This window comes from Haemaphysalis longicornis, unplaced genomic scaffold (assembly GCF_048455015.1).
Source record: "Haemaphysalis longicornis isolate Haplotype H1 unplaced genomic scaffold, Haemaphysalis longicornis Haplotype H1 scaffold_4, whole genome shotgun sequence".
Classification (NCBI taxonomy): Eukaryota; Metazoa; Arthropoda; class Arachnida; order Ixodida; family Ixodidae; genus Haemaphysalis; species Haemaphysalis longicornis.
In genome coordinates this window covers 121414442-121440146 of record NW_027526361.1, presented here as the reverse complement: position 1 = coordinate 121440146, position 25705 = coordinate 121414442, and the positions used below count along the sequence as shown (strand labels likewise).

At 46.3% G+C, this 25705-nt stretch overlaps 2 protein-coding genes and 1 non-coding gene across 3 annotated transcripts in view; 2 read left to right on the top strand and 1 right to left on the bottom strand.

The window, feature by feature from the left end:
• Positions 1-367: 367 nt before the first annotated feature.
• LOC144180771 (U6 spliceosomal RNA) lies at positions 368-470 on the bottom strand. The gene has a single exon (XR_013324552.1). It is a non-coding gene; the product is annotated as a U6 spliceosomal RNA (small nuclear RNA).
• Positions 471-910: 440 nt separating this feature from the next.
• The window catches only part of Ppcs (phosphopantothenoylcysteine synthetase), a 51253-nt gene continuing 26458 nt past the window's right edge, over positions 911-25705 (top strand). Inside the window, exons 1-5 of the mRNA XM_077707670.1 lie at positions 911-1683; positions 4953-5041; positions 6935-7071; positions 13975-14198; positions 18791-18910. Coding sequence (XP_077563796.1) covers positions 1477-1683; positions 4953-5041; positions 6935-7071; positions 13975-14198; positions 18791-18910 — 777 coding nt within the window. The 5' untranslated portion in view covers positions 911-1476. The remainder of the gene's footprint in view (positions 1684-4952; positions 5042-6934; positions 7072-13974; positions 14199-18790; positions 18911-25705) is intronic.
• LOC144179350 (uncharacterized) lies at positions 18937-23424 on the top strand. The gene has a single exon (XM_077707669.1). The coding sequence runs from the start codon at positions 20282-20284 to the stop codon at positions 22214-22216; it is 1935 nt and encodes a 644-aa protein (XP_077563795.1). The 5' UTR covers positions 18937-20281; the 3' UTR covers positions 22217-23424.

Here is a 25705-nt window from a genome sequence, read left to right as displayed (position 1 = left end):
GGCCATACTGCCACCGTTGTACGTCCAATAAATCATCGGCCTTTGGAAATAATTGGACCGCACAACCACATACCAGATTGAAAATTTAAGCACAGGTCTTGTCACCATTTTCATTTCGTCGTAGACGGTCGGAAAGTGTGTGTGTGTGTGTGTGTGTGTGTGTGTGAGGAAGGGGAAAGGGGGGGAGGCGGTCCTCCGGGGGTTCCGGAGTCCTTGTGTGCATCCTAGGATCACTAAGGATAACAATCGCCGTACCAGCAGGCCACAAAACACGAGCAAAGACACAAAAGAATGATGGAGAGAAGATACAGGCATTAAGATACCTCGGTGAGCGTAACTTCTTTCATGAATGAAACTGAAACTGCAAAAAAATGTGGAACGCTTCACGATTTTGCGTGTCATCCTTGCGCAGGGGCCATGCTAATCTTCTCTGTATCGTTCCAATTTTAGTATATGTACTTTGGAAGTACACTGCCAGCACAATGATTCACATATTTATAGTCGGCATATTTGCAAAGCATGTCATCCGGTGTGCACAACAGTTTTGTCAAAAAGAATAATATTATGTGCGTAATTTATTTACAATTTTATAATTATATCACAAATATGTTCTCAGGTTACACAATTCTGTTAGTTAAAACTTTGAAATTAATACAATTTTTAGTTGCAAACAATGTAATTTAGGGATGGACAGAATGGCAGCACAAAGGGAGGGCTTGAAGATGCGTTAGGAGTAAAGGTTGTAGTATTTGTACAGCATTCTTCCAATTTACCTTTCGTCAATTTTCCAAAAAACTGTTAAGTGCACTAATTGTAAGAATATGCTCAATGTAGAGTACTTTGAATTACTCTAACTGCCGCAGCGGCCACAAAAGGTCGAAGAAGAAGCCAAGTCGAGCCAAGCTGCTAGCCCCTCGTGTCAAAAAAAGAAAAAAATTGCGGCTTGACGCTCTACTTTTACGCTGTGCTGCTACTTTATCACACACCCCAGGCAAAATTTGGTTGCATTAGTGCCTGACGACGTAGATACGTTTACAAATATTCGAGTCCGTACTTTTAAAGCCGGAAAATTCGTAGCGGTTCCGTACAATTCGACGCCAAGGCCGAGACACACACTGGCTGCGGAGAACCCGCCTTGCTGCTTTTTTGAGTTGCGCCCGCAGGTCATGTAGACGCGCCAAGGTAAATTTGACGCGCCTTCCGCACCTTCCGTGCCCACCGACTGTGCAAACAGTCGATAAGTGTGACCCCGCCAGAACTCGCTTTTGATAGCAAACATAAGAGAACGCGGCGGGACGCGATCGCGGAGAAAACGAGCAACGCACTCCAATCCACCTCGGCGGCGAATCAGCTGGCCCTCGACAGCCGGGAGAGAAGCGCTGTGGTATGACGACATGACAGGAAACTCGGCGTCGATCTGTAGTGCGCCGGGCAGCGGGCGACGCGTTGCGACGGCGCTTTCGCTAAGCGGAAGAAATGAGCGGCTTGTTTCGACCGAGCAGCAGCTGCGAGTCGCGGTGTGCGTCGAGGGAAGCGCACGCTACAATGACGGCGGACAGCGAGGAGTGGGACAGTTTCTTCCACATTAACAAGCCGCCCCCGGACTACGACGCCGAGCTTCGGCGTATCCAGGACTTCTGTGACAAGTTTGCGAACGGCAAAGAACGTGTGGTGCTGATCACGGTAGGCACTGCGCGGCGTGTTTGAAATTTGGCGTCTGTAGACGACAGTGGAGAAATATCGCGCCCTTCGATCCGTAGTCGATTTGGCAGTGGGCGACTTGGGTTCCCGTATTTGTGTGCCGTATTTAGCGCATCTATACATCGCGGTTGTTGAGGCGCGTGCGCGGGTTTCAGGGAGTTGTAGTTTGATATCTTTCTGTGATCGGAGTGAGCGTCGCGTTCGTTTATGGCGTCCGCTGCCGCGTGTTTTTTCCTTTTTTTTTTTTTCTGGTGAAAGAGCGCATGGATTGCGAGTTTTGATGAAAACAAAAGCAGTTCAGTAAGTCCTGAGTATAGTTTGCAGTGTACTTTGAAGGCCTTAGCAGCTACTATAAAAGAGGGGAAAAAAAAGACCAATGAAATTACTCGGTCCCATAATCTCAATATATATATTTAACAAATTCATTAATACCACGTGCCTACTTTTATTAGAATATATGAAGAATGACACTGTCTGCACGAAAAAAATCACTGTACATGTATTACTGCAGGAAGGCATCTTCATATGAAAGGAGATTTATTTTTCCCCCCCCCCCCCAAATAGTGCAGCAAATTGCATGTCAGACTTATCAGCATCGAGGTCTCAATGAGGGGAAGTTACGTACAAACAAGCCAGCAGTTTAAGCGTGAAATTATCTTAAATTTGTTAACACTTCGCTGTTGCGTAACCCACTGGTACATCGTAACTTATAGGTACAAAAGCTCTGGAAAAAAAAAGACGACGTTGCTCAAAGAGAATGAACATATTAGCCACGCAGGTCACTCATGAGACTGGCTTCCCCTGTAATTTTTTCTTTTGGTGTTACGCAACACACCACTGCTGCTTTCCTTGTGAAACCACTTGCAGCATTTACGACTGCGAACGGCAACAAAGTGCCATAGAATTTAGACGGAGTTTCATTGTGTTCACATAGAGTAGAATCACTGGATTGTACGCACAGGTCACATAAAATCAAGTGTTTCAAACCCCATTCCCACTTTGTATTTTAAGGACAGGCACTTATCGTAAATGGTCTATAAAAGGAAAGATAGCTGTATGCTTCAAAAGATAGATAGGGACTGCATAGCGCGGTCTTCAGCCTTCTTGGATGCAGTGGCCGCGTTCGCATATTTGTGCCGTGCATTTTGATCTTACCTCGCATCATTTGGCCTGCGCCCTTAATTATAAAGTGCTGGTGTCACCACTAATTGGCTGCGGGTTGATGTTCTGCTAGTACCTGTACATCAAATTATTCCTTGGCTGACGCGAGTGTAGGAACATTTCAGAAGGCTGCTTTGGTCTAGGCAGCCGTAAATCAACTAGCCACATCTTTTACTGGTTAAAGGTACCCTGCAACACTTTCGATAAGCGCTTTCACTCTTTCCTTCGCGTCGAGAACCGCTGCGAAAGCTACAGTTATCGGCAGCACTAAGCGGCACTGTGTGATTTGCTCGTCGCCTTCCATTTCTGCTTTCTTTTTCCCACGTTTTTTTTTGAAGGTGCTGTCGGAAAACATTGATTGCTGCAACTGAAGGAAAACCGGCCAACAGCCGGTACATGGCCTTAAGTGACGCAATTCGAGCCGTCAAAGAACGTGAAGACTGAAAAAGAGAAAAATGTTTTGAGTGAGTTTACAAGTTATCTGGTGGGCATAGGGCAGTAATTTTTGGCTGAGGTACTTTGTAACCCCCTAATCTAAGTACTGGGTGTGTTGGGTTACTACGTTCTGCAAGCATTTGAGATTTCAAAAAAAGTTGAAAAGAGTGTTGCGGGGGCCCTTTAAGACACAAATTATCTTGCTTTTGGACGTCACAAGCCGGAACGGTCCAATGCACCTGTATTCTATAGGGCATAGAGAGCAAAATTGACGTTCCAGTTCACGTTAGCGATACAAGGCCTCTGTTGTTCGTATGTCTGGAATAGAGCAGCCAGCAGCTTGTTGCCGGCTGTACAGCACGCTAAGCAAGTAGAAAAACTTATCAGAACAAAAGAAAAGAGAGAGCAAAAGCATCGGATGAAATGTCAAGTAAGGAATGTAGGATGCTAGTAAATGCTTAGTGGTCCCTCTGTGTATGTGCTATGCAAATAGATGCGGAGTAAAAGCCTAATAACCTCTCTAAGCTTGTCAGTTTGAAACTTCACATAATTAGAGCTGCCTGCGTGATATCTAAAAAAAAAAAAGAACCTGATTTGTTGTTGCTTCCCTACTTTGAAGTAGAGATAATTGAGATATGTTTGCATTGTAACAAACTCAGATAGGGATGGTCAGGTAGGGATAATTCAGATATATACTCAGCACCGTCTGATCCCCTGGGTGATACTGCCTGGGGTCTTCAGCAAGTAACCTTCGGCGTTTTTTAAGACTGCAGAGAAAAAGCTCAGAGGATCGGAGGAATCTCCTAATGGGCTGGGTAAATACGACGTTACAGGGATGGCTGGGTACTATGCAAACCGTGTTACAAGGGAATGATGAAATTGGGCAATGTGGTAATAAAATGCTGTGTATCAGTGTTAGGGAAGTAGAATTTCTGAAAGGAAAAAAAAACCAATCTGTGCCCCCGTCATTCTCCCCGAGACGCTCTTTTTACATTTCGATGGATGACCTGCTCTGGGAGCATTACATATGAACAAGGTGTTTCTGGCAAAGAACTCCGTGCTGTCTTTACATAATAACGGGTACACCATAATATTGTCACGGGGCTCGCATATGTGGACAATGTCCTACAGCGTTTTGACCCAAGACTACGTGATGACCATGTACATAGTGTAAATACATCGCTCCTTATTCTCAACCATGGTTCCTTTCACTTCTGTCCTGCCACCACATAACCATATCTTTCTTTTTTTCCCTATAGAGAGCACGAAGTGTAAATACATCGCTCCTTATTCTCAACCATGGTTCCTTTCACTTCTGTCCTGCCACCACATAACCATATCTTTCTTTTTTTCCCTATAGAGAGCACGAATATACGATTTGTGCAAAAGCAGCAGTTTAGGAAAACAGTTTGCTTTCTTTTCCTTTTTTTTTATGCTTCGCTTAAATGGCTTTTGCCCGCACGAACCTTACAAAAACAAAAAAAGAGCGTATTAACTGATTATGTGCATAAATGCAGGGTTCTTTCTTCCTTTTTCGTCAAAGGTCTCGGTCCAACTTCCCATTTTTTTTGCAGAAGCTCACCGAATGCATTATCCCCTTCACCTTTCATTAACTGTTTTGAATGCTTTTTTTCTTTTTCTACTTGGCCTGGCAGTCTGGCGGAACATCCGTGCCTCTGGAGCACAACACCGTGCGATTCGTCGACAACTTCAGCGCTGGAACCAGGGGCTCCGCTTCAGCCGAGTATCCTTTGCGTTTCTGCTTCCCATTTCCAGCTGCGTTTGTTTCAGTGGTCTCGGGTTCGCATAATTTGCAGAGTCTAACCTAGCATGCACGGCGTAGTAGTACCGTCAGTACTGTCAGTGATGTTCCCTCGACAAGCTGCTCTTGTGTGCTGTCTCTCATGGCAGCTTCATAATATTGCCTATCTTGTGGTTCTTGCTTCTCTGAAAAGCTGTGTTAACTTGAACGTCATGCATTTTGTTGGAACGCTAGAGGAGGGCAGCGTCATTCTGCGCGAAATGGAATTAACCGGTTTTTGTTGAATACTGCCGCCTTCTGTCATCAGTCGGGCTACTTGCTTTGAGCAGCCGTTGCAAGTAATATCTACGAATACTGAAGGAATACTACAAAAAAAATTTCTGAAACTTCTACCTTCGTTCTTTTGTGGCATTTTCACAACACGGTTGTTTCTAGTTAAAAATTTATACCCTGGATTTCCTCAAGCCACAATAATACAGTTTTGCAATGATGCAAGTTTTGTTTCTTTTCTAAACTGAATTGCTAACGTTAAGAAAAACAAAACGCTTGGGTTTTTGCTAAACCTACAAAGTGTCCTTTGTGGCAAGAAGAGCATTCACAATCCAGGCAGTGGTATAGTGGGATGTGTGAGCTGTTTAGTGGAGGCCTGGGAAAGATACTGTCTGCTCCCATTCGATTACCTCAGTGAGGCGACGACACAATTACCCACTGCTCGAAAACAGCCTGAATGAAGCACGCACTTTCAGTGTTGCTGAAATAGCTGCGTCGAATTAAATGGATTTTCGGCTGATGAGGTAGTTTCGTTCCTATTTTCACTTGAGTAGTTCCGCATTTTTCGCTGCAATAAACGTTTAATATTACAGCTAAAACCAGTTTTAGTCAGTTTGAGTGCCCAGTAAAACTGCTAACCCTGTTTTAATTAAGCGTGTCGGTGCCAAATTAATCGAAATCAAGGCATCCTAAAGGTTGGGTTCTTTGAAAGGGCCATGCAGACAAAACGCAAGTTTGGTTCATTCGAAAGATTGCCTCGTTAGATTCATACTGACCCCACTGTTAACATAAACTTTGCTCAAATAAGGTTTATAATTAGGGAAAAAAGGAATGGCCACGCAACCCACTAGCTCATTTCCCGCAACAGAACCTGTAATGTCATATGCGACAGCTCTTCAATTGGCTGAGGCCAGCAGAAGCAAACACAAATTTTCAGGGCTTATAAGCTTGCCAAACGAGCTATTTGCGCTTACATTTAGGGCATATTCTGTTTATAGCAGTAAGAATTGTGGGGTAAACAGTGAAAATTACGAAAGTACATGCAAACGTAAAAGTACTGATGCGTACTCCCGTTGGTACTGCGCACACTATGCTGTTTTAGCTGCACAGCACTGTGGTGCTTTGGGGTTGTCCACGGCGTGGCTTGTCTCAGACGACACTGGCTGATTGGTGTAAGCGACGGTGTCCTACGTGACCATATGTGTCGAGGAAACATCGTGTTTCACGAAACGATAGTTTTCTACCTGAACAAAAGCAATGCAGGTAGAAGTACGATAAAAAAAAAGGCAGAAAACGGTCTGCCGCGGCATGGTGGCGCCATCTAGTTGAACTAACGGTAAACAAGGCTCCCCACCACATATGCCATCATTGCAGATGTCACGGAAACACACGAATTGGCGGGAGAATCAAAATTTTAATTTAAATTGATGAATTTCGCAGTGAATAGAGCATCGTTTGCTTCTGGACAAGCGCTGGGGGCGCCACAAAACACGAAATCTTTCGAATAAAACAAACTTGTTGGTGTTCGTGGCCCCTCTAAGCCTTGCTGGTTATCTCTGAAGTGGAGAGGTGTGAGGCCCCTTAACCCGGCGCTATGTTCAAAAGGTACTTCCTGGAGGAAGGCTATGCAGTGTTGTTCCTGTTCCGATCGACGAGCCTGCAGCCTTTCGCAAGGCGCTTCAAGCCCGGTGAGCTCCTCAGCTGCCTCCAGTTTGCGCCCGGGGACAGCAGCCGCATTGAGGGTGAGTAGCCATCGACTTTGAGCACAGTTGAACCCCTTTATAAGAGACATGATGCGGGGAGCAGTTTCTGTCTCTTATATGAGAGGTCTCTTATAAGCAGGGTGCCATGTTTTCACGTACGATCAACCCCTAGTTCAAAGGGGGCGCTGTACGCTAATAAGCTAAATAGAACGCTACAGCATGTCATAAAAGGTTTATTCTAATTTATGTTTTGCAACCAGAATTTATGAAATGGTTTTGCATCTGTGTTTTCTTCACGACTATTTGCACTGGTTTTTACAACAGCTTCTGCAAGCTTTTTCTTGTTTCACTGTTTGCAGAAGATGAATCATAGGTGTTGAGTTCACAAGCCTCATGAATAGCCAGAGCTCACAGTTGCTCCAATTATGTGCTGTGGCTATTCATCAGGCTTGCAAGACTCGACATCTGCGATGCTTCTTAATTGGGAGCTACGCGATTGGGAGAGTCCACTGCGCACTCCTGGTATTCTTGTGTTGCGCAGATGCCGGCATGCGCGGCTGCGCTCGTACGCCTGGCAGTAAGCTTTAAGCACTTCTGTGCTTGGCAGTAAGCTTTAACCACTTCTGTACATTGCATTTCCATTGGCAGGGCTTTTCGTCGTCGTTTCATACCTGACTGAACCACTGTGTGTTTGCTGAAGTCATAATAGCGTCTGCGGGCGTCTGTCATCCCCTTTGATTCCACTACGGACACAACTGCAGTTAGGGACGGCTGGCACAACATCTAAAGTTGAATGTTTCTTACAAGCGAGATTGTTGACCAAAATTCGAGGATAACTTGTCCTTTTGTAACCAAATATTTTCTACATCTGATGTCTGTCATAAAAGTGGTCAATTTAAGATCGGGCGGCCATCCATGTGGGTGAATAGTGTCTCTTATATCAATGCCTCTTATAACGAGGCTCAACTGTAGTCATTTGTTTCGTTGTTCGCATCATGTTGGGCGCTCTAAGCTATCCATGCACCAAGTCATGCCTGGAATCGTGTAGCATATTTTGCAGTATCAAGCAGAGGTGAGGCATTTAGTGTCAAAACATTTGTGCGTGTGGACTGACTGAAAAAAACATCTTCAAAGCAGACTCAGGGGAATAATGGTGCAATAGCCCCCTTCGCTGCTTTCTAGTGTAGTGCTGATTTCTAAGGGAACCAGCTCCTTGCAGCAAGAACAGACAGGACCACAGCGCCACGGTCTTGTCTTTTCTTCACCTTCGTCCAGCATCTTTTCTTGCGCAGCTTGAACCAAGTTGTCTGAGCGCAAACTTGCCCAACAATGCACTTTAATCTAATATATTTCGTGCTGCTGCCAGGTAATATCTGACAGACAGTATTGTTTCGCAGTGAGAGTTCGGCAGCTTGGAGAGATTTAACGTATTTTCCTTGGGAAGCTCACAGGTGGAGCCTAAGCATTTGTCCAAGTATTTAAAAGAATCCTACACATTTCCCACTGTCTAGTGTTCACTTCGGTGGAGTGGTCATGCTTGTGAAAAACTGCTTAATTAAAGAATCGACAACATGTTCGATAACTTCCGCAAGAATTTTATCACTACTTGGCAGAAAAAAATGTCAAAGCACAGGTACCACGCAGGATCCAGTTTTGAGGAAAGAAGCTTATCGTTCTGCAAGGTCCTTCTTGCAGTCGGGTAAAATTTCAACGAGGACATAGAATCTAAAAAAAACAAATGCTGGCTGCGGTTTGGAAGAACCCCGCTGTTCACCTCAGTGAGAGAAACAACTGAGGAAAAGAAGTTAATTTTGCAGAATGGGGTAGAGCAGAAACTGTGCAGCCAAATTTGCCGACAATGACACGTGGAACTGTTACCTTTCCATCTTTCAGCTTTGTGGGTGCTGGCAGAAAACACAAAGGAGGAAACGTGCGAGGGGAATTATTTAGATTTTTTACCCAAGGGTATAAAGACGTAATGAGGCTCCTTAAGTGGCATAGCGGCATTACTTTCATTTTCCTTTATTTCTTTGTAGTATAAAATAAGCAGGTTCACGTTTATTCATATCTGTGTTGCTGGAGTTGTGCTATTTTTATCACCAGGAAGCTTGTCTCACTTGGGTGCTTTTTTTCCTCGTCAGACTTTCCTTTCTTTTTCCTCATCGTCACCAACTGTTGTTCCTTTTCCTGTCTGACTGCTTTTGTAGCTGTGGCTCTTTTTGTCTTCAGAATCACAATGAGTATAAATGTGCTCCAACCTGTGCCTTTAAGCTTAGGTGAGACACGGTTTTTGCTTTGTCAAATTGTACGCTGTGCACTCAAGCAAAGTAACTGTGTTGCACATGTAAGAAATTAACATATTTTTCTTGTACTCATTTCCAGATTGGCCGGGATGTATATTTCAACCACGTGTCAACATTGTTGTAATTTTTGCTGCGATAATTGCAATCATTGATGGTGATCGTAAGCAGTTGCAATGACAATGTTTGTAACAATCGCACGAAACAGAATCGCGGAAAGTGCAGTAGGTATATCAGTGTTTGGCCTTGGTAGTGGTTGCGGCATTGCTGTCAGGTACTGTGGAGGAAATAAGTGGAAGGAAATGGAATTCATTTTGCGGAACCAGCCCTGGGCAGCCGCAGGACAGAATTGTTAATGGTGATCCTTTTGGCTAAGAGCAGCTCAATACCTGAGTTACTCCCATTACTTCTGGGCATAGTTACGAGTGTACTCTATGGTGTTAAAACAGTGGGTTGTTTTTTCCTTCGATCACAGCCAGTGTGAGGCTAACGTCACATGCTTAGTAATTTATCGTCCCTGCATGTGAATTGTCACGATGAACCGTTACAAGTTTTTTTTTTTTTTATGTTTGAACATTGCGCCATGGGTAGGAAATTACAGAGCTTGCATTTGATGATAACTTGAGAGTTGTTCATGCTCAAACATCGAGTAATTGGGAGGCAGTTTTAAAGAGTGTTACTCAGCTGGAAAACTGGGTGACAGTGTTTGGAGTGGTGTTGTACTGTAGGGGCATGCTACTTTAGGTGAGTTTTGGCTTGGCTTCCTCGAGCTGCTGTAAATGGTACGTTCAAAATAACGCCCCATCAAGTTGAACAAAGCAAGATAGCGCAACAGTATGGTAACAGCACAATTTTACCAGAACTTCTGGTACTTCTATTGATCAAATATGTAGTAAAAAAAGGTAATAAGGGCGTAAGCAGAATTTGAAATGAGCATGAAGCAAGGTGTGAGACTTAGATGGGCCTTGAGAGGAAGGGCTTCACAATGTAAGGTATTTGTTGAGTTGATGATACGTTTGCACTGCCAGTCAGCACAGTAAGAAAGTCGTATAGCACGCAGAACAGTCACTTAAGTGACTGTTCTATGCATGCTTCACAAGTCTGTGTGCTTCATGAGAATGGATTGGTCCTCATTGGCGCCAGTCCATTCTCCATCTGGACTCATCACGCAATGACACGTGGAACTATGAGAACCTGATGTGTGCTGGCTACAACTGAGGAACATTTGTCAGTGCGGAATCTGCCTAAGTTCTCTCTCTGGTGTATGGTTTTGCTTGGGGGTTGCATGGTTTCAAAGGTGTACTTAGTGCGTGGCCAACTAGCCCAGACTTTCCTAACGCTGCTGCCCGTAATATTGTAGTTTGACCCGCCATGGTGGCTCAGTGGCTAAGGCGTCGCGCTTCTGAGGCCAAGGATGCGGGTTTAATCCTGGCTGTGGTGGCTGCTTTTTAAATGGAGGTGAAAAGCGAAAAATGCCCACGTGTTCAGATTTCGGCACATGTTAAAGGGACCCCGCAACGGTTTTGCGAATGTTTTTCGAAATCTGAAATGCTCGCAGAACGCAGTCAACCAACTCATCCAGTGCTTTGATTAGGGCACCACAAAGTACTTCAGCCAGACATTTTTGCTCTATGCCTGTCAGATAATGTCTAAACTTGCTCAAAAGATGTTTCTCCCTTTTCCTGTCCTGACATTCTTCGACGGCCCGAATTACGCCATTACAGCGCTGCAGTGGCTATTGGGCAACCTTCCTTCAGTTGCAGCAATGAACGTAATCGATAGCCACTTTAAAAAGAAGGGCCACAAAAGCAAAGCATAAATGGAAGGCGTATCGGCTGCAGCGAGCAAATCACGTCGTGCTGCTCCGTGCTGGAAGTAATCGTAGCTTTCGCAGTGCTTCCAGACGCGAAGCATAGAGTGATTGAATATGTTGCAGTGCTCCTTTAAGTATCCCCTGCAGGTGGTCAAAATTACTCGGGGGGAACCCTTCACTACGGCGTGCCTTTCAGCCTAGGGCTAGCTTCACCATGTTAAACCCCACAAGCAAAGAATCAATCTGTCGATCGATCGGCATCGCAGTGCAGACTTGGCAGTAATGAAATTACAGTAATTAAATTACTTTTTGCTGTAATGAGTAATGTAATTAATTACATTTGTGTGTTGGTAATTTAGTAATTTAAGAAATTACTTCGGGCCAGTAATTTCACCGATATTACTCATTACTTTCCCATTTACTTTTGACTACGATATAGCCTGTCCGCTTCTCTTACGGCACATAAAGTTGACCAAGAAAAGTTGCCCAAGTAGAGTTCCAGTGCCCATAAAGTCTCTGGGCATTGGAACTCTACACGAATGCGAAGGAAAGAATGCTTCGATCAGAGCTCTGCCTGCTTTCTCGTGCCTCTTCGTTCCCTTTTCATGCGTTCCGGGAATGCCGTGGCGACAGTCAGTCGGGTTAAACAAACATGTGCAGATTGTGTTCAAGGCTTTGTTACACTGGTCACTGGTGTAAGCCTGCTGCTAGGAAGGCACTTTTTTTCCATGAGTGTAAATAAAGTGTGTATGAGTTGGTAGCATATGAATGATGAATTTTTGTTAAAGTAATTTCAAAGTAATTTCATTGCTTTTGAAAAGTAGTAGCAGAGTCCTTCAATGCTTTACTGGTCACGAAACTGCTCCGTAACTCAATGGGAGAGCTTCATATGCTGCGTTTGGCTGCCGTGCGGTGGCACCACCCTCTCACTGAGGTCACTCCTCGGGCGGCGTTGCGCTGGCTCGAACAGCGGAGCCGCGGCGAGTTGGGTTTGTTTTGTGCGGGAAAAAAAATGTAACGTGCATCTCGTGCTCTTGTGATGCGACTTAAGTAGTGCAACGACGATGCCTAACATGTGTTGCGTCCCGGGATGTCGTTCCTTGTACAACGATACCACAGAAAATATTTCCTTGTTCTGTTGACTGAGCGATGGGGAGCTGCGAGAGAAATGGAGGCGCGCCATTCCAAGGCAAGAAACGGGAGATTTCAGCTTCGATTATAAGTGTTACAGACAGTGCGTGGAAATCCACTGTGTGTGAGAATGGAAAAAGCAATGTACCCTTTTGAGAGCATCGTGGACCTAGAATTGTACAAGGCTAACTTAAAGCCGGATTTTCGTCATATCAGTCAGGTTGTAGCGGTGCTTCATTACTGTTTGCAAACTTGTATTACCTTGCGCTCAGGCTCGCGTGTAAAAAAGCTTTTGGACGTCCTTGTGCTTTTACTTTTCATATTTCCGCGAATTATCCCTTAGGGTTCGTCTTGTTTGTTTTGTAACCGCCCGTGGCCGATTCCGGTTCCTCATCTGGCGTTTCAACCGGAGTGCCCGTTTGCTCTTTTTGTCGTACGTCCCGTTGGGCAATATTGTTTGATATGAAAAGGGTGCCACCTTGTCGCCATCTTGATTTTTTGTTTCTTCGACAATGTTCTCGATCCCATTTACATGGATCTGAAATAATAACGTTCCGAGAGTAATGCATGCATAGCAAACGCCGCGCAACTCACTTTATTGACGTTCATCTGTGCATGTCACACTGCGGACTGCTTCTTGGACGTTTGGGTTTCATTCTAGTCTTCTGTAGAACAGGAGCTCGCTAGCTCGCTGCGTTCAGAAAAGCTTTGCGTCGTTCTTGGCTACGTGGCAATATTCTGTTTCCTCCGTGTGCTCCACATCACAGCGCGAAAAAATAAATTTTTGTATGCTGGACCACGCTCTTTTGTCTCCCTTCAAAACATTTAATTGTTGTTGCGTGTGATAAAATCAGTTTTATTGTTCTTTTTTCGCTTCCTGTTTTTGCAAGGATTGCAAAGCGTGGAAGCGGAAAGACACATGGTGCAAAATATACCTCTTTGTGTTTTGATCCTTCGCGTTTCTGCAGCGTTTTTAGATGTTCGCAATTATGTACCCAGTCATTGAAACGACAGTACTATTGGGCTATCTCTTTTAGTGTTCTGTGCATTCCAGAGCAATCAACGGATTCATTAAGCGTAGTCTGAACGACGCGTACTTGGTTTCTTTCAGTTTTTTTATTGTATTATCGATAGGCCCGCAGCAGTCCGTCACTACGCAGCTACCGTATGAGTGGTATTTACAACTTTTGCTTTAAGAAAAGAAGAAATGGAGATTTGAAAATCCGAAAACACGACGGCGCAGCGAATTGTGCCAGAGCACGCAGGAGCCGTTGCCGTTCGCGGCCGAAGTCTACGGTAATTTACTACGAAAAATAAAACCCCATTGAAGGCAGGTGATGACTGGACTATTCATCGCTAACTACTACGAAAAAAAAACACACCTAATCAGCGCGCAGACACCAAAGCAGCGAGCGTTTGCACGCCAAGAGCAGGCCAATACGCCGCGAAAGCGGCGGCTGGATGACCTTCGTGCGGCGGTGGCGCCTGTTGTGGCGCGCGCGGTCCCTATATGAAACGAGCGCCAGTTTCGTGAGCAGTAAAGCATTGAAGGACTCTGGTAGTAGTAATGTAATGTCATTACATTCGGCCACCTGTAATTTCTGATGTAATTTAATTACATTTTAGAAAACTCTATGAAAGTAATGAGTAGTGTAATTTAATTACTTTTTAGAAGTAATTTTGCCATCTCTGTCGCAGTGCGCCCCGATGCGGCACCCATGGTGCGTCCCGTGCTGGAGGGCTACCGGCGGGCAATGGCGGACGGCCCGGACAGGCGTCTCCTGCAAGTGGGCTTCAGCACGCTGAGCGACTACCTGTTCCTGCTCAAGGCCTGCGCCGTGGCTCTGCAGCCCCTCAGGGGGCGGGCCCTCCTCTACCTCGCTGCCGCCGTCTCGGACTTCTACGTGCCTCCCGCGGATCTGGTGAGCTGGCCGGCGGCGTTCGCTGGGACTGGGGACTGAGTTTGTAACCTTAAACCTTTTCTGGCCGTGATGCACCCCTCAGTGTTGGCTTGGTTTCCGGAATATTGAGGAGGGAGCATAGCGATTTATTTGACTATGATAGCGTCCAGGACTTAAAACGCGTCGGAAGGAGAGTGTGTGGGTGAGAAATCGCCTGTCTTCCGGATATTTTCAGTTTGCCCTGCACGCTTCCGAGACGACGACCCCATCGTTTCAACATCAGAATCTGACGCTGTGGAACTCGGACCCCTTCCTCGGATGAGAAAGTCTCAGAATGATATCTGATCTCGACTCGTAATCGATCGAAATCAGAAGAACCATCGCTTCTGTCCGCAGTCGAAGGCCCCGTGCGGTCAGCCATCCGAAAGTAACCGGGCGAATGCAGAGAGCCCTTTCAGCAGCCCGCACAACTCACAAAAATGACACATTGCGCAATCATGATGGCAGATAGAGATAAAAAGAAGACACAACATTGATACAACCACCTCGTTTGCCGCTGGCAGTGGCAAGTGAGGGCGTGGCGAACGGGCGAAAACTGTGATTGAGTCTTGTTTCGGTCTATTGGAGAGGCAACAGTGCACTGGGCTAACCTGGCAAGCTATAGCACATGCAGGAACAGAATGGAAAAAAAAAAAAAATGGCAGCATCTCCACTCTGTGGATGATGGCGAGAGTGCGGAGTATGGGGACTGGAAATGACATCCAAGTTGCGCCTCGAGTGACATCCTATTTGCGGCCCGACCGTGATTCGATTTGAGCCGAGAGTTGCACCTTGATTATTCCCTAAATGAAACTGCAACTCACGGCTCAAATCGAATTTCGCTTGATTTTCGCCTGGTGGTGGTGTGCGCACGGATGGACGCAGACGGACATTGGGAGGTCCTAAGGTACTCCGCCCCGTTACTGGCGAGGGAGTAAGCTGTTTGACTGCCGGGTACTAACTCATGGTCGTAGCCCAATGGGTAAGATGACTGACACTAACTCTGTCTGGTCTACCAGGCACAGGCTTGAATCCTGCCGGTGCCTGTGTGATTTTTTGCGATTGTAAATGCTATGTGCACGGACGCGGACGGACATTGTGCGGTCCTAAGGTACTCCGCACCTAAAAAATCTGGAAACCCGTTGCGGATGTCCCAACAACCCTTGCACCCATAATCGCACGTGTGGTCGCACCGTACTCTTCAATAGACCGGTATAAAGAGCTAGCGAGTGAAAATGCGAGCTACTAGAAAGATTCGACAGATGTCGCGAACAGTCCAGGCCCGCCAGTTTTGTGTGATAGCGTGAATTTTTAAACGCATAATGAAGAATGTACCGGTACGTCAGTCACACTGTGGAGGAGAAATGCAAAAACATACTGGTACGTGAGTGACAGCGAAAGGGTTATGAAAACTTGGTGGTCATGATTTTTTATTTTTTTTATTAGCATACCTACATTTGCCCTAAGTCATTGTTGTAGGGGGTGTTATACATGAATAAGAACAAAAAGTCTCAAGCGTGGCGTAATAATAACGAGGAAAATGAGAAAATATCGTTTGGCGTGATTACTCCAGTGGGCGCAGATTAGAGGTGAACCACCAGAGAACAGCAGCACACTCAGTGGTAACGGTTCAAGTCACGTTGCACTCGTGTGCAAGCGCTGCCAGAGCGCAGCGGAAAATATTTTAGAAGGGGTGGTAACAACAGTGTTGGGTAGGATGTTCCACTCCTGAATAATTTGGGGTAGAAATGAACTGTGGAATCCAAATATGCAGCGTTGAATATTCGCTGTTTTTTCAAGCTGTTATCTCTTTCTCTGAATGTGTATTTTAAAAATGTTAAAAGCTGAGTTTATACCCGATACAGTGGAGCGTTCGTGACCCCTGCACATCTTGGTCTGAATCAGAATTTGGAGACCAAGCTGTCAGAGGGCAGTGATGTCCAGGGCCTGCCATGGGGATGAACTGAAGTGCTGGGTGGGTGGGGGGGGGTCTCTTGAAGGCATTGCGTGGGCATTCTTATCTAGTAGCTGTTGACTGGGTCCACTTATGCGCAATCATATTATCTTATGCACAATCATATTATCAGCACTCAAAAAGGGAAACACAAGGCTTAGCGCCTCAAGGAGAGGACCCCGCTTCAAGGTTGCATCTGGGATGTGCATGCCAAGGTTAGGCTGCTTAAAGATAAAGGCAAGGGGAAACACAAGAGGCTGGCGGGAATTTCTTATCTCCATGGCACCTTGCAGCGCATCATAAAGATGACAAGTCTGATCTGAATGTCTGTGCTTGTGCCAAGAATGAGCTAGAAAAAGTGGATATCTGCTCGGTTTGCTGGAAATGTCATCAGCAGACGATACTCTCCTGCCGCCCCTGCCACGGTGCCGCCTCTCTTCCCTTCCCTGCCCACCTCTCAAGCTCTTGCGCTCCCATATTCTCCTTCCACGATAAACACGGTGGAGGCTTGGTCAAGTCAATTCAATTTTCCCGCCTTGTGCTGCTCGCGCCCCATCTGTTTGAACCTTTTGTTACTGTTGCGCTTGGGGTGCCACCTCGAGTTAGAGTGCGAGCTCTTCTTTTATTTTTTGTTTACCATCGTTTTCCATGCTTTTTTTTTTTTCTCGCAAAAACCAAGTCCACGTCAATTTTTCATCAAAGGTGCAGTGGCATTATCAGTTATGTGTTTATGCTTCACCTCAGATATGCCTGATGTTTTCTTTTTGGGCTGAACAGTGTTGGTGAGTATGAGGTGTGCTATCATATTTAATGCTTTGGAAAGGTTTTGACTATGTACCAGCTTCACGATCAAGAATGCTTTAACTCTTGGGCAGGTGGCTGAATTGAGGTGCAGACATACAGACAGACGGACCAAAAATTTTTGCGTTAAAATAGCCCAAGAAAGGGTACCACCTTTCAAAACCTTTGCACTAGAATTGGTGGGAAGTCGAGCTGTACGAATTCATCCACGCCTGGAGTGTGTGGGTCAGAGGCAACGGGGTTGTCGTGTGGGCAAAAATGTTGTGTACCCTGTTCCACTGTGGTGCGGTTAAACTTATATGACGTACGGTTGTCACACTGCTGGAGTACTTACTTGCAGGAGCACTGAACTACAGTAAAGAACACTCCTAGTTCCCATTTGTCTGCTTGTAGTTCCGAAGACATCTGAATTTGGCTGCACGGGTATCATATTATAATACTCTCCGGTTCGAAATAGCAGAAGCTTTTTCCCTCTGCAAACAAATGAATACGTGTGCAAACACCGCATTAATAGCAATCCTTGATCGTGAAGTCTCCTTGCCGTACAACATGTGGATGATGACAGCGCGTTATTCTTGTTTAACTAGGTAATCTTTAGCAGGTGTGTGGAAATATTTGTGTTCTTTTCCAGTTTTAACAAAATATTTGTGCCAGTCAGCACACATCCTTTGTGTATAGTACTTCCCTTTGTCTCGTCTTTTTGTGGTGTACAAGCTGTGCACAAAATGAAGTCTCCCAAGTTACTGGTAGCGGTGCACCTGCCACCCTTACGTTTTTCCTCCGTGTCGGAATCACATCCCGATTAAACTCACCTTAATTGCAACAGGGATGAAGGGGACGGTTTTTACACGAGCATGTACAATGGGGGAAATGCAGGTGGGTTCTGCAAAGCACGAATTTGTGTTCGGTGCAAATAAGCCTCCCTTCACCACCTCTCGCCCCTTCTGATTTTAGTGTTGAGTGCTACCACAAAGTTCCGAGAGAACGCCCTCTCCCGAAATTCACCCACCCCCTTTTAGGGGTAGAATATTCAATTTACTAAAAGCCCCCAAAGATCGGCCACCCCCTAAAAATTGCGCTAGCCTCAACGCCTTCAAAAGATCGGGGAGCTCCCTTCGCGAAAGCGTCCTGTTGACGCGAACACCGTTGGGGTCTCAATTTTGAACAAAAGAGACACAACCTATCCAGCTTGACTGGCAAGAGGAGGAGGAAGGAGTGAAAAATAAAAGAGCGGGGAGATGCCATCTTTGTATCATTTATGCGCTGTGGCATCGAAAAGCTCAGGACAGCTTGGTGGACGAAGCGCTGCATCTCGTGTTCGACTCCGACAGCGACACATCGTTCGATGCCTTTAGCGACATTGAGTGAATAAAATAAACCCGAATCATCTATTCATGTGTCAGTGCGGTCACTTATTTGTCTGTTCCGTGCTTGATCTGCAAGTTCGCCCATCTTGAATTTTTTACTTGATATCTCCACAGTTTTAGTTGGCGATGCGGCCACTTAATTGCAGTTTTTCTCACCTGACCCAAAATTTTGCCGATCCCGTATTTTTCACTTGATATCTATGTAGTTTGGGTGGGTGTTCTTTCAGAACTTTACGGTATGTGCACGTGTGTATGTGTTGTATCTAAGTACAAGCTTTGTACCGATTGTCTAATTTTGTTGTGAACATTGTTCAGTTTTATAACACTGTGTAAAAAGATGTTTGCTGTTTGCTCAGTGTGTTCATGCATTGTAATTGCTCATCGAGTGTCCCAGGACAGTCTCAGGACTTGGGGAACCTTGTTTGTAAAATTAACTTCTTCTTCTGATGCAGCCAGTGCACAAGATTCACTCAGACTCCGGGCCTCTGCACCTGCACCTGCACCTGGTGCCCAAGATGTTGAAGCCCCTGGTCTGCCTCTGGAACCCTGAGGCATTCGTGGTGTCCTTCAAGGTGCGCCCCTGTGTCTGACGCTTTTCATATAGAAAGTCGCTTAGTTCGATCGTGAAAACGCGGTACTCTGTGTGAACTGCAAGTGGTAAAGCAGTCAATTCTTCTAGGTGAGTTCTCAGCCATAGAAGAGCAGGATCCCTTATGAACTTGAGTAAGGTGTGACAGTGGTGACATACGTAAAGGAGTTTCTGTTTGGGCATGAATTCAAGTTAAAGGGGCCATCAAAACCCGCTTTGACCAGTTTGTGTCATTAAAAAGACCACTTTTTTCTTATAGCAGGATGCCAATTTTATCGTTAACTGCAAACAAATAATGTATGTACAGTCGAACTTGCAGTAACGAATCTGCCTGGGAAAGCCAAAAAATAACACGGTGCTCGCTCAACAAACATGGTCACGTAAGACACCGTCGTTTGTGTCAATTGGCCAGTGTCATCTGAGAAAACCCCAAAGCCCTGCAGAGCTGTGCGTCTAAACCAATCATAGTGCGCGCAGCTCCAACAGCAGTACGCATCGGTACTTCTATGTTTACATGTGCTTTTGTAACTTCCACTGTTTGTCCCAACATTCTTACTGATATATAAAGAATGTGCCCAAATTTTAAGCGCAAATAACTCACTCGGCAAGGTTATAACCTCTGCCTAATTTGCGTCTGCTTTTGCCGGCCTGCGCCAATCGCAGAGCTGGCGCGTATGACATCATAGGTTCTGTTGTGGGAAATGAGCCAGTGGGTCGCATGGCCACTCCCTTTTTTAACTAATTATACAGCTCATTTGAGCGAAGTTTACATTAAAAGTGGTGTCAGCATGATTCTAACGTGGCAATCTTTCGAATGAACCAAACTTGCATTTCGTCTTCATGGCCCCTTTAAGGGGGGACACAAGTCTTTGGGTCAAAAAAATCGCGAAAAAGTCAATTTTTTGAAAATATCATTTTCGAATTCCGCAACTATTATTCTCTCTACGTGCGAAGTTTTGTGTCTCGTGAACCAGTATTTAAAACGTTATATTGATTTATAACGCGCGTGGGAGCTGAATTTTTGCTGAAGCCGATGCAAAAACGGCCCTACTTTCTTTCGCGTTGCGCGGTGGTCGTACCGCATGCCTGATCGCGGCAACCTCGGTATCGTTTGAAAGAGCGGCTTTTCTTCTTTTTTTTCGCGCCACAACTGCCCCCGTGCAGACATTGGCCGAATAGCAAAACGGCGCCAAAAACCCCCGCAACTAGCGATCCCATTCGCCGAGAGAAGGCACGTGACCAAATCTCGTCTCCTGATTGGCAGAGCCTGGTTTGCATCGTCTGCTCTGGTAGTGCGAGTGCATCCTGGGCAGCTCCATCTTGCTTATCGTGTTCGCACGGCAAGCAAAGAGCCATGCCGAAGGCCCAGCTAAAGTTTGCTACAGGGCACAAGTTTGGGAAAAAAGCGAAGCGGTTGTTGTACAACTTCCACAAGAGTCCTGCAGTTGCGGAGGAAAGCGCCGGGCCTGACGCGCTACCTGTGCCGAGCTGTGCGGAAGCCACCGCCGACGACGTAGGCCTAACGGCCCCACCAGTCAGCGGAAATGCGTCGGAAAGCGGCCGTATGAGACGCGACACAGTGATGCTGCAACCTGAAGATTTGCTGCAGAGAGAGGTGGTTGCACGAGAACAGTTGAAAGCGCTTTCTTCAACTCCTGCAACTGAGCGGAAATCCAACTTGTTCACGAGCGCCGACGACACTCCTCCCGGCCCACCTGACAAGAGCAGCTTCGTGATTGCGAGTTTGGACTGCGTCAACGTGTTGCTGTCGGCTGTAAAGTGCAGCGCTTGCGGTGACAGCGTGACATTTAGAACCGGCGAGCGGGCGTACGGCCTTTCCGTAAAGATGGTCATCGCGTGTGCGACCTGCGGTGATGTTGCCTCGGAGTGGAGCTCTCCCCGCGTGAACAGCGATAAGAAAGTTAATCCGTTTATCGGGAACGTTCTCGCCGCGCGAGCGATGCAGGCTACGGGAAATCGCCAAACCGCGCTGAACGATGTGTTTGCTACAATGAACATTTCTCACCGCGGGCTGCACACCAAAACGTGGCAAGGCTACGTGAAGGAGAAGCTTGCGCCCGCTGCGACTCGCGCTGCCGACAACGTGATGGCCGAAAGTGCGCATTCAGTGAGAAAGCTCTACGACGATCTGCAACTGGACAACCCCGGTAACATTTGTGTTACGTACGACGGGTCGTGGATGACGCGAGGCCACTCGTCTTACATCGGCGTCGGCGTGGTTATCGAACTCTTTACGGGATTAGTTCTAGACTTCGTCGTGCTGAGCAACTTTTGTGCTGGGTGCGAGCGCGGGCCAAAGGTAGGCGACCCAGCTTACCAAGCTTGGAAGGACAATCACGTCTGTCAAAAAAACACGGAAAAGAAGGCTGGTGAGATGGAGGTGGAGGCCGGTCTCATCCTCTTTGAGAGGTCACTGCAGCGGCACAAACTGAGGTACACCACAATTCTGTCAGATGGCGACAGCCGCACCTACTTGGCGTTGGTGGGTGCCAAGGTGTACGGTTATATTCCAATCAAGAAGGAAGACTGTGTCAATCATGTGAAGAAGAGGATGGGCACCACCCTGCGTAACCTGCTTGCAAAAGGTACGGGCTCGGCATCCGAGAGGCTCGGTGGCAAGGGTCGGCTAACTGGCGACCTTGTCACTAAGCTCAGTTCTTATTATGGCTGGGCATTGAAATCGCACAGTGGCGACGTCAGGGCCATGCACAAAGCGGTGATGGCCACCTACCACCACATCACTTCAAACGACACCGTGTCCAACCACAGCCTCTGCCCACCAGGCCTGGACTCGTGGTGCCGGCAGAACGCTGCCAAGGCGAAGGGGGAGCCCACACCAAAACACAGATACAACGTGCCACCTCACGTGTGCGAGGCTCTTCTACCTGTGTACGAGCGTCTTTCGGACGAAAAGCTCCTGCAGCGCTGCCTGCAAGGAAAAACGCAGAACTCCAATGAGTCCCTCCACTCCATGATATGGGCCCTGGCACCCAAGGAGAAGCACGCGTCGCTGTTCACTGTGCAAGCTGCTGTGGCTGAGGCGGTGCTGAAGTTTAACGCAGGCAACGAAAGAGCCTCGGCTTCCATTCTAAAGCAACTTGACCTGAACCCTGGGCTTGCCAGCACGAAGCGTACGGCAGAAAAAGACCGCCGTCGAGGATCCGCCTCTGCACGCAAGCACAAGTCAGCTGACGGCATGCAGCGAGCTTTCAAGAAGCGCCACTCCGGTGCCTCCAGTCAAACAGTATATGTGCCTGGTGGCTACTGACTCCATACCAGTGTAAATACACTGCAATTTTGTTGTTGTTCTCACTGAAAACGAGTCTGCTGTTTCTTTCTTCATTTTCTCAAAACACTAATTTTGGCCTGTTTGCAAACTTGCGGAAGAGCTATCTCAGCTCTCAGGGCACACAAAACTATAATTTTTGTTGTGCCATGGAGCAGAATGTGCAAAGCACACAATGGTAGGAACAGAATTTTTATTATATGCGTCGAAAAATTTTTATTTTGCTCTGAACCAGACCTCATGGTGCCAAGTTTTGAACAACAAACTTTAAACTGCCATAAAATCACTACTTGTGGCCTTATCAAAAAAGTACTCCTAACATTGTGTTCCTTGTGCTTTCTAGTACATTTTGGTGTGAAGAAAACAACTTTCAGTTAGTTTGTCTTTTTTCTACTAATTATGCAGAAAATCACTAATTAATGTTAATTATACTAAAAACTAATTGGCACAGAAACAAAATAAGTGCAGATTTGAGATCAGCACAACAAACTACACCAGGGAGTCAAGTTTCATTGCAGTTGGTGAAAAAACAAGGAAGATAGGTTTAAGACCAGTGTCCCCCCTTAAGGGTCTAGGCCGCCGTGTTTATGCAGTCAGTGGCCGCTTCCCAAATCCCTTGCTTTTGCGTGCAATTCTGGGAGTGTACCCAAAACTCAACTAATGGCAGGGTTTCACCACTTAGGTATATATTTTTTTGCTGGCTTCACCAGAGAACAGAATTCATTAGATTGTTCCTCTCTGTGCAACACTAAACCAGTACGATGAACTGAAACATGCGCAAGAAGCACCTGCAAAAATGCTCAACAGGGCCAAGAAGACAGAATACAGCTTTGCTCCATTGAAATAAACTGGCTTTTGTTAACTTGCTAGCTGTACTGCAGCGACGAAAGGACATTTTTTTTACTGATGAAAACACAAGAAATAGTTGAAGGCTTTCAAATTTTACGGTACAGTGACATCACACGGACGAGCACTAAAAGTACAGTTTCCAGTGTGTTAGCCGCACGCTGGAATCCAAGTGAAACGGAACTAGAGGCCCCACTACAATTTCTCAGTCATGTTCGTTGGCAGTGGCTTTGTTCTCACCGACAAGGTTCTGCGGCGTCATAGAAGAGAAATTGCTGAAGCTGGCGTGTGGAGTCGCCACTCCTTCATCACTTTTCATTACACAGTCAAACTCCGCGGCAACGACCTACTCGGCGAACATCCACAGAAGCCCACGTATTTCGTATCTTGCGGCAACGAAATGTTTTTGGAAAGCGATCCCGCTTTTACGAAATTTTCTGCAAGTCCGGTCGGCATTTTATATACCTATGTGAGGCTAACAGTGTCCAAAAAGTGCTCAAATGAATTTTTTTGGGGGGCTCAAACTGCGCCGCTTATGCCACCGAGCTAGCATGGCCGCCGCCATATTTCTTTGCAAAAAGGACCGCGCAGCAGGCGGCCATTCAGGCTGCCTCGCAGCAACACCTCCGCGGGGCGACAAATGGTGACTCATGGAACAGCTTTGGCTCGGGCTACGCTAGCCGGCTACCCGCTGAACAGCACGCGTGCGTTCCTTGTGTGTGCAGCAATCGGCACATTGGCCTCCCAATCAAAACCGGAACTTTATCACTACAAGATAAGGCAGCCATCATTGCCCAGTCAGTGGCCCAAGTGGAAGAAGGGATGATAGTGCCAACAAGTTTGGAAGCGCCTGTAGCTCGCTCTACCATTTTGAAAAGCAAGGACACCACTCTTTAGTGGCGCACCTGCCCAAAGCAAAACAGCGACGGCTGTGGCCTTTCTGAACGTCAACAAAGCGGTGCTCACTCACTTTTGTGGACAGCATTGGAACGACGAGGTGTCCCTTTCTGGCAAAGTTCGCCAGCAGAAGAAGCGGGACTTCGCTAGCACGCTCGGACATAGTCGGCGCCGAGGCCCAGGGAGAAAAAGGTGAACCCACGGGATGTACTTAACGTGTTTGACATGATTGGGTCGTTCTCAGGCGCGCATATGGCATGACAGCGAGCAATGAACCACTTGTTGTAGTGTGAAGTTGCTGCAAGGTAAGGCTTGCAAATCGATATACAATAGAACCCCATTAATACATTCCTGGTTCATACGATTTCCCACTTACGAAGCTCTCAATGGATTTTTTTCCAGTAGTGGTCTGCACATGAGGAGGCTGCCAGTCCGCCATTCTTGGCAGTTGCCTCGGGCACAAGCGACAAAATGGGGCCCCCTCAGCTTGCTGCTTGGGGAGCGGCTATGCCTCCTAGGGCTGCAAGCTTTTATTTCCTCTTTTCGGGCAGCTCGTAGTGACTTCGTACATTCACACAAAACAAGGCTATCAGAAGAAAGGGGCAAAAATGTTTGAGGCTGACCACGCGGCGGGCACTTGGCTGCCAGTGAGGGAGCAGCGAAAATGAAAAAAAAAAGTGAAGAAAAAAGGGTGCTTCGGCCACTGCAGATTAGTCACGCAACCGTGCGCCTGCTACTGTGACATTCACGTTAAAGGCACGGGTGACAAGTAGGTGTAAGAGGGGAAGCAGGACCAGGATATTTCTTGCACGGGTTCCTCGAAAGGCAAACATTATTGGGGGCATGCCTGACTGCCAGTTTAGGTTTGCCATGGTGGCCGCTAGGAGGACTGGAACTGGAAGAAGGTCCATTGTGAACACTACAAATGCCCCGTAGTATGTTTCTTCCCAGATAGTACTCTTTCCCACGTAGTACGTTTCTCCCTCGCGTTTTTTTTTTACAACGTATCAACGAGGTTCTACTGTAACTGACTTTCGTAAATAAATTTTTGGTTTGCGGCCGATTTTTTCGTTGTTTATATTTCATTCTCGTGGCAACGAAGTTTTCGCAAGAGCAAATTTTTTGGCTTTCCTTGGCAGTTTCATTATTCGGGGATTCGACTGTAGTTTAAAAGGCGTATTGTCGAAACGGAGATTGACGACATGGGAAAAACGACAAGAAAGCTTGCAGCAACAGTTGGTAGTTTAACATCTTCAGCTGACACTTGCTGACAAAGCAGGAGATGCAGGCAGCATTACGTACTTTGTAAAATCAAACAGCCTGAGAAAAACTTCAAAACCAAACAAATAAATAAACATTAACCACAACATGAAAAATAAAGCTGGGGAGCTTTCAAGAACTCATTAGCACTCATTTGAGTATTGTGCACTAATGTTTTGAGCCATTTTTCAAAGAACACCTTCTGCATTGTTGCGAAATAGTTATATTATAAACCATCCCAGATAAAGCATTAGAATGTCCTTAAAAACCCTTCAGTTTGTGCATTTGGAGACAGTATAAACCCTGCATCTGGTTCTGCTAGTACCGAACGGTTTTTTCGAACATACCAACCGGGCACTGGGCCACTACATTGCTTACATCTTGAACGCGGCAGTGAACTGCCACTGTGTTCCTGGAGTGTTGGCCCAGTTCAAGGTACACAACTAGAAATAAATATGCATTCAAGAA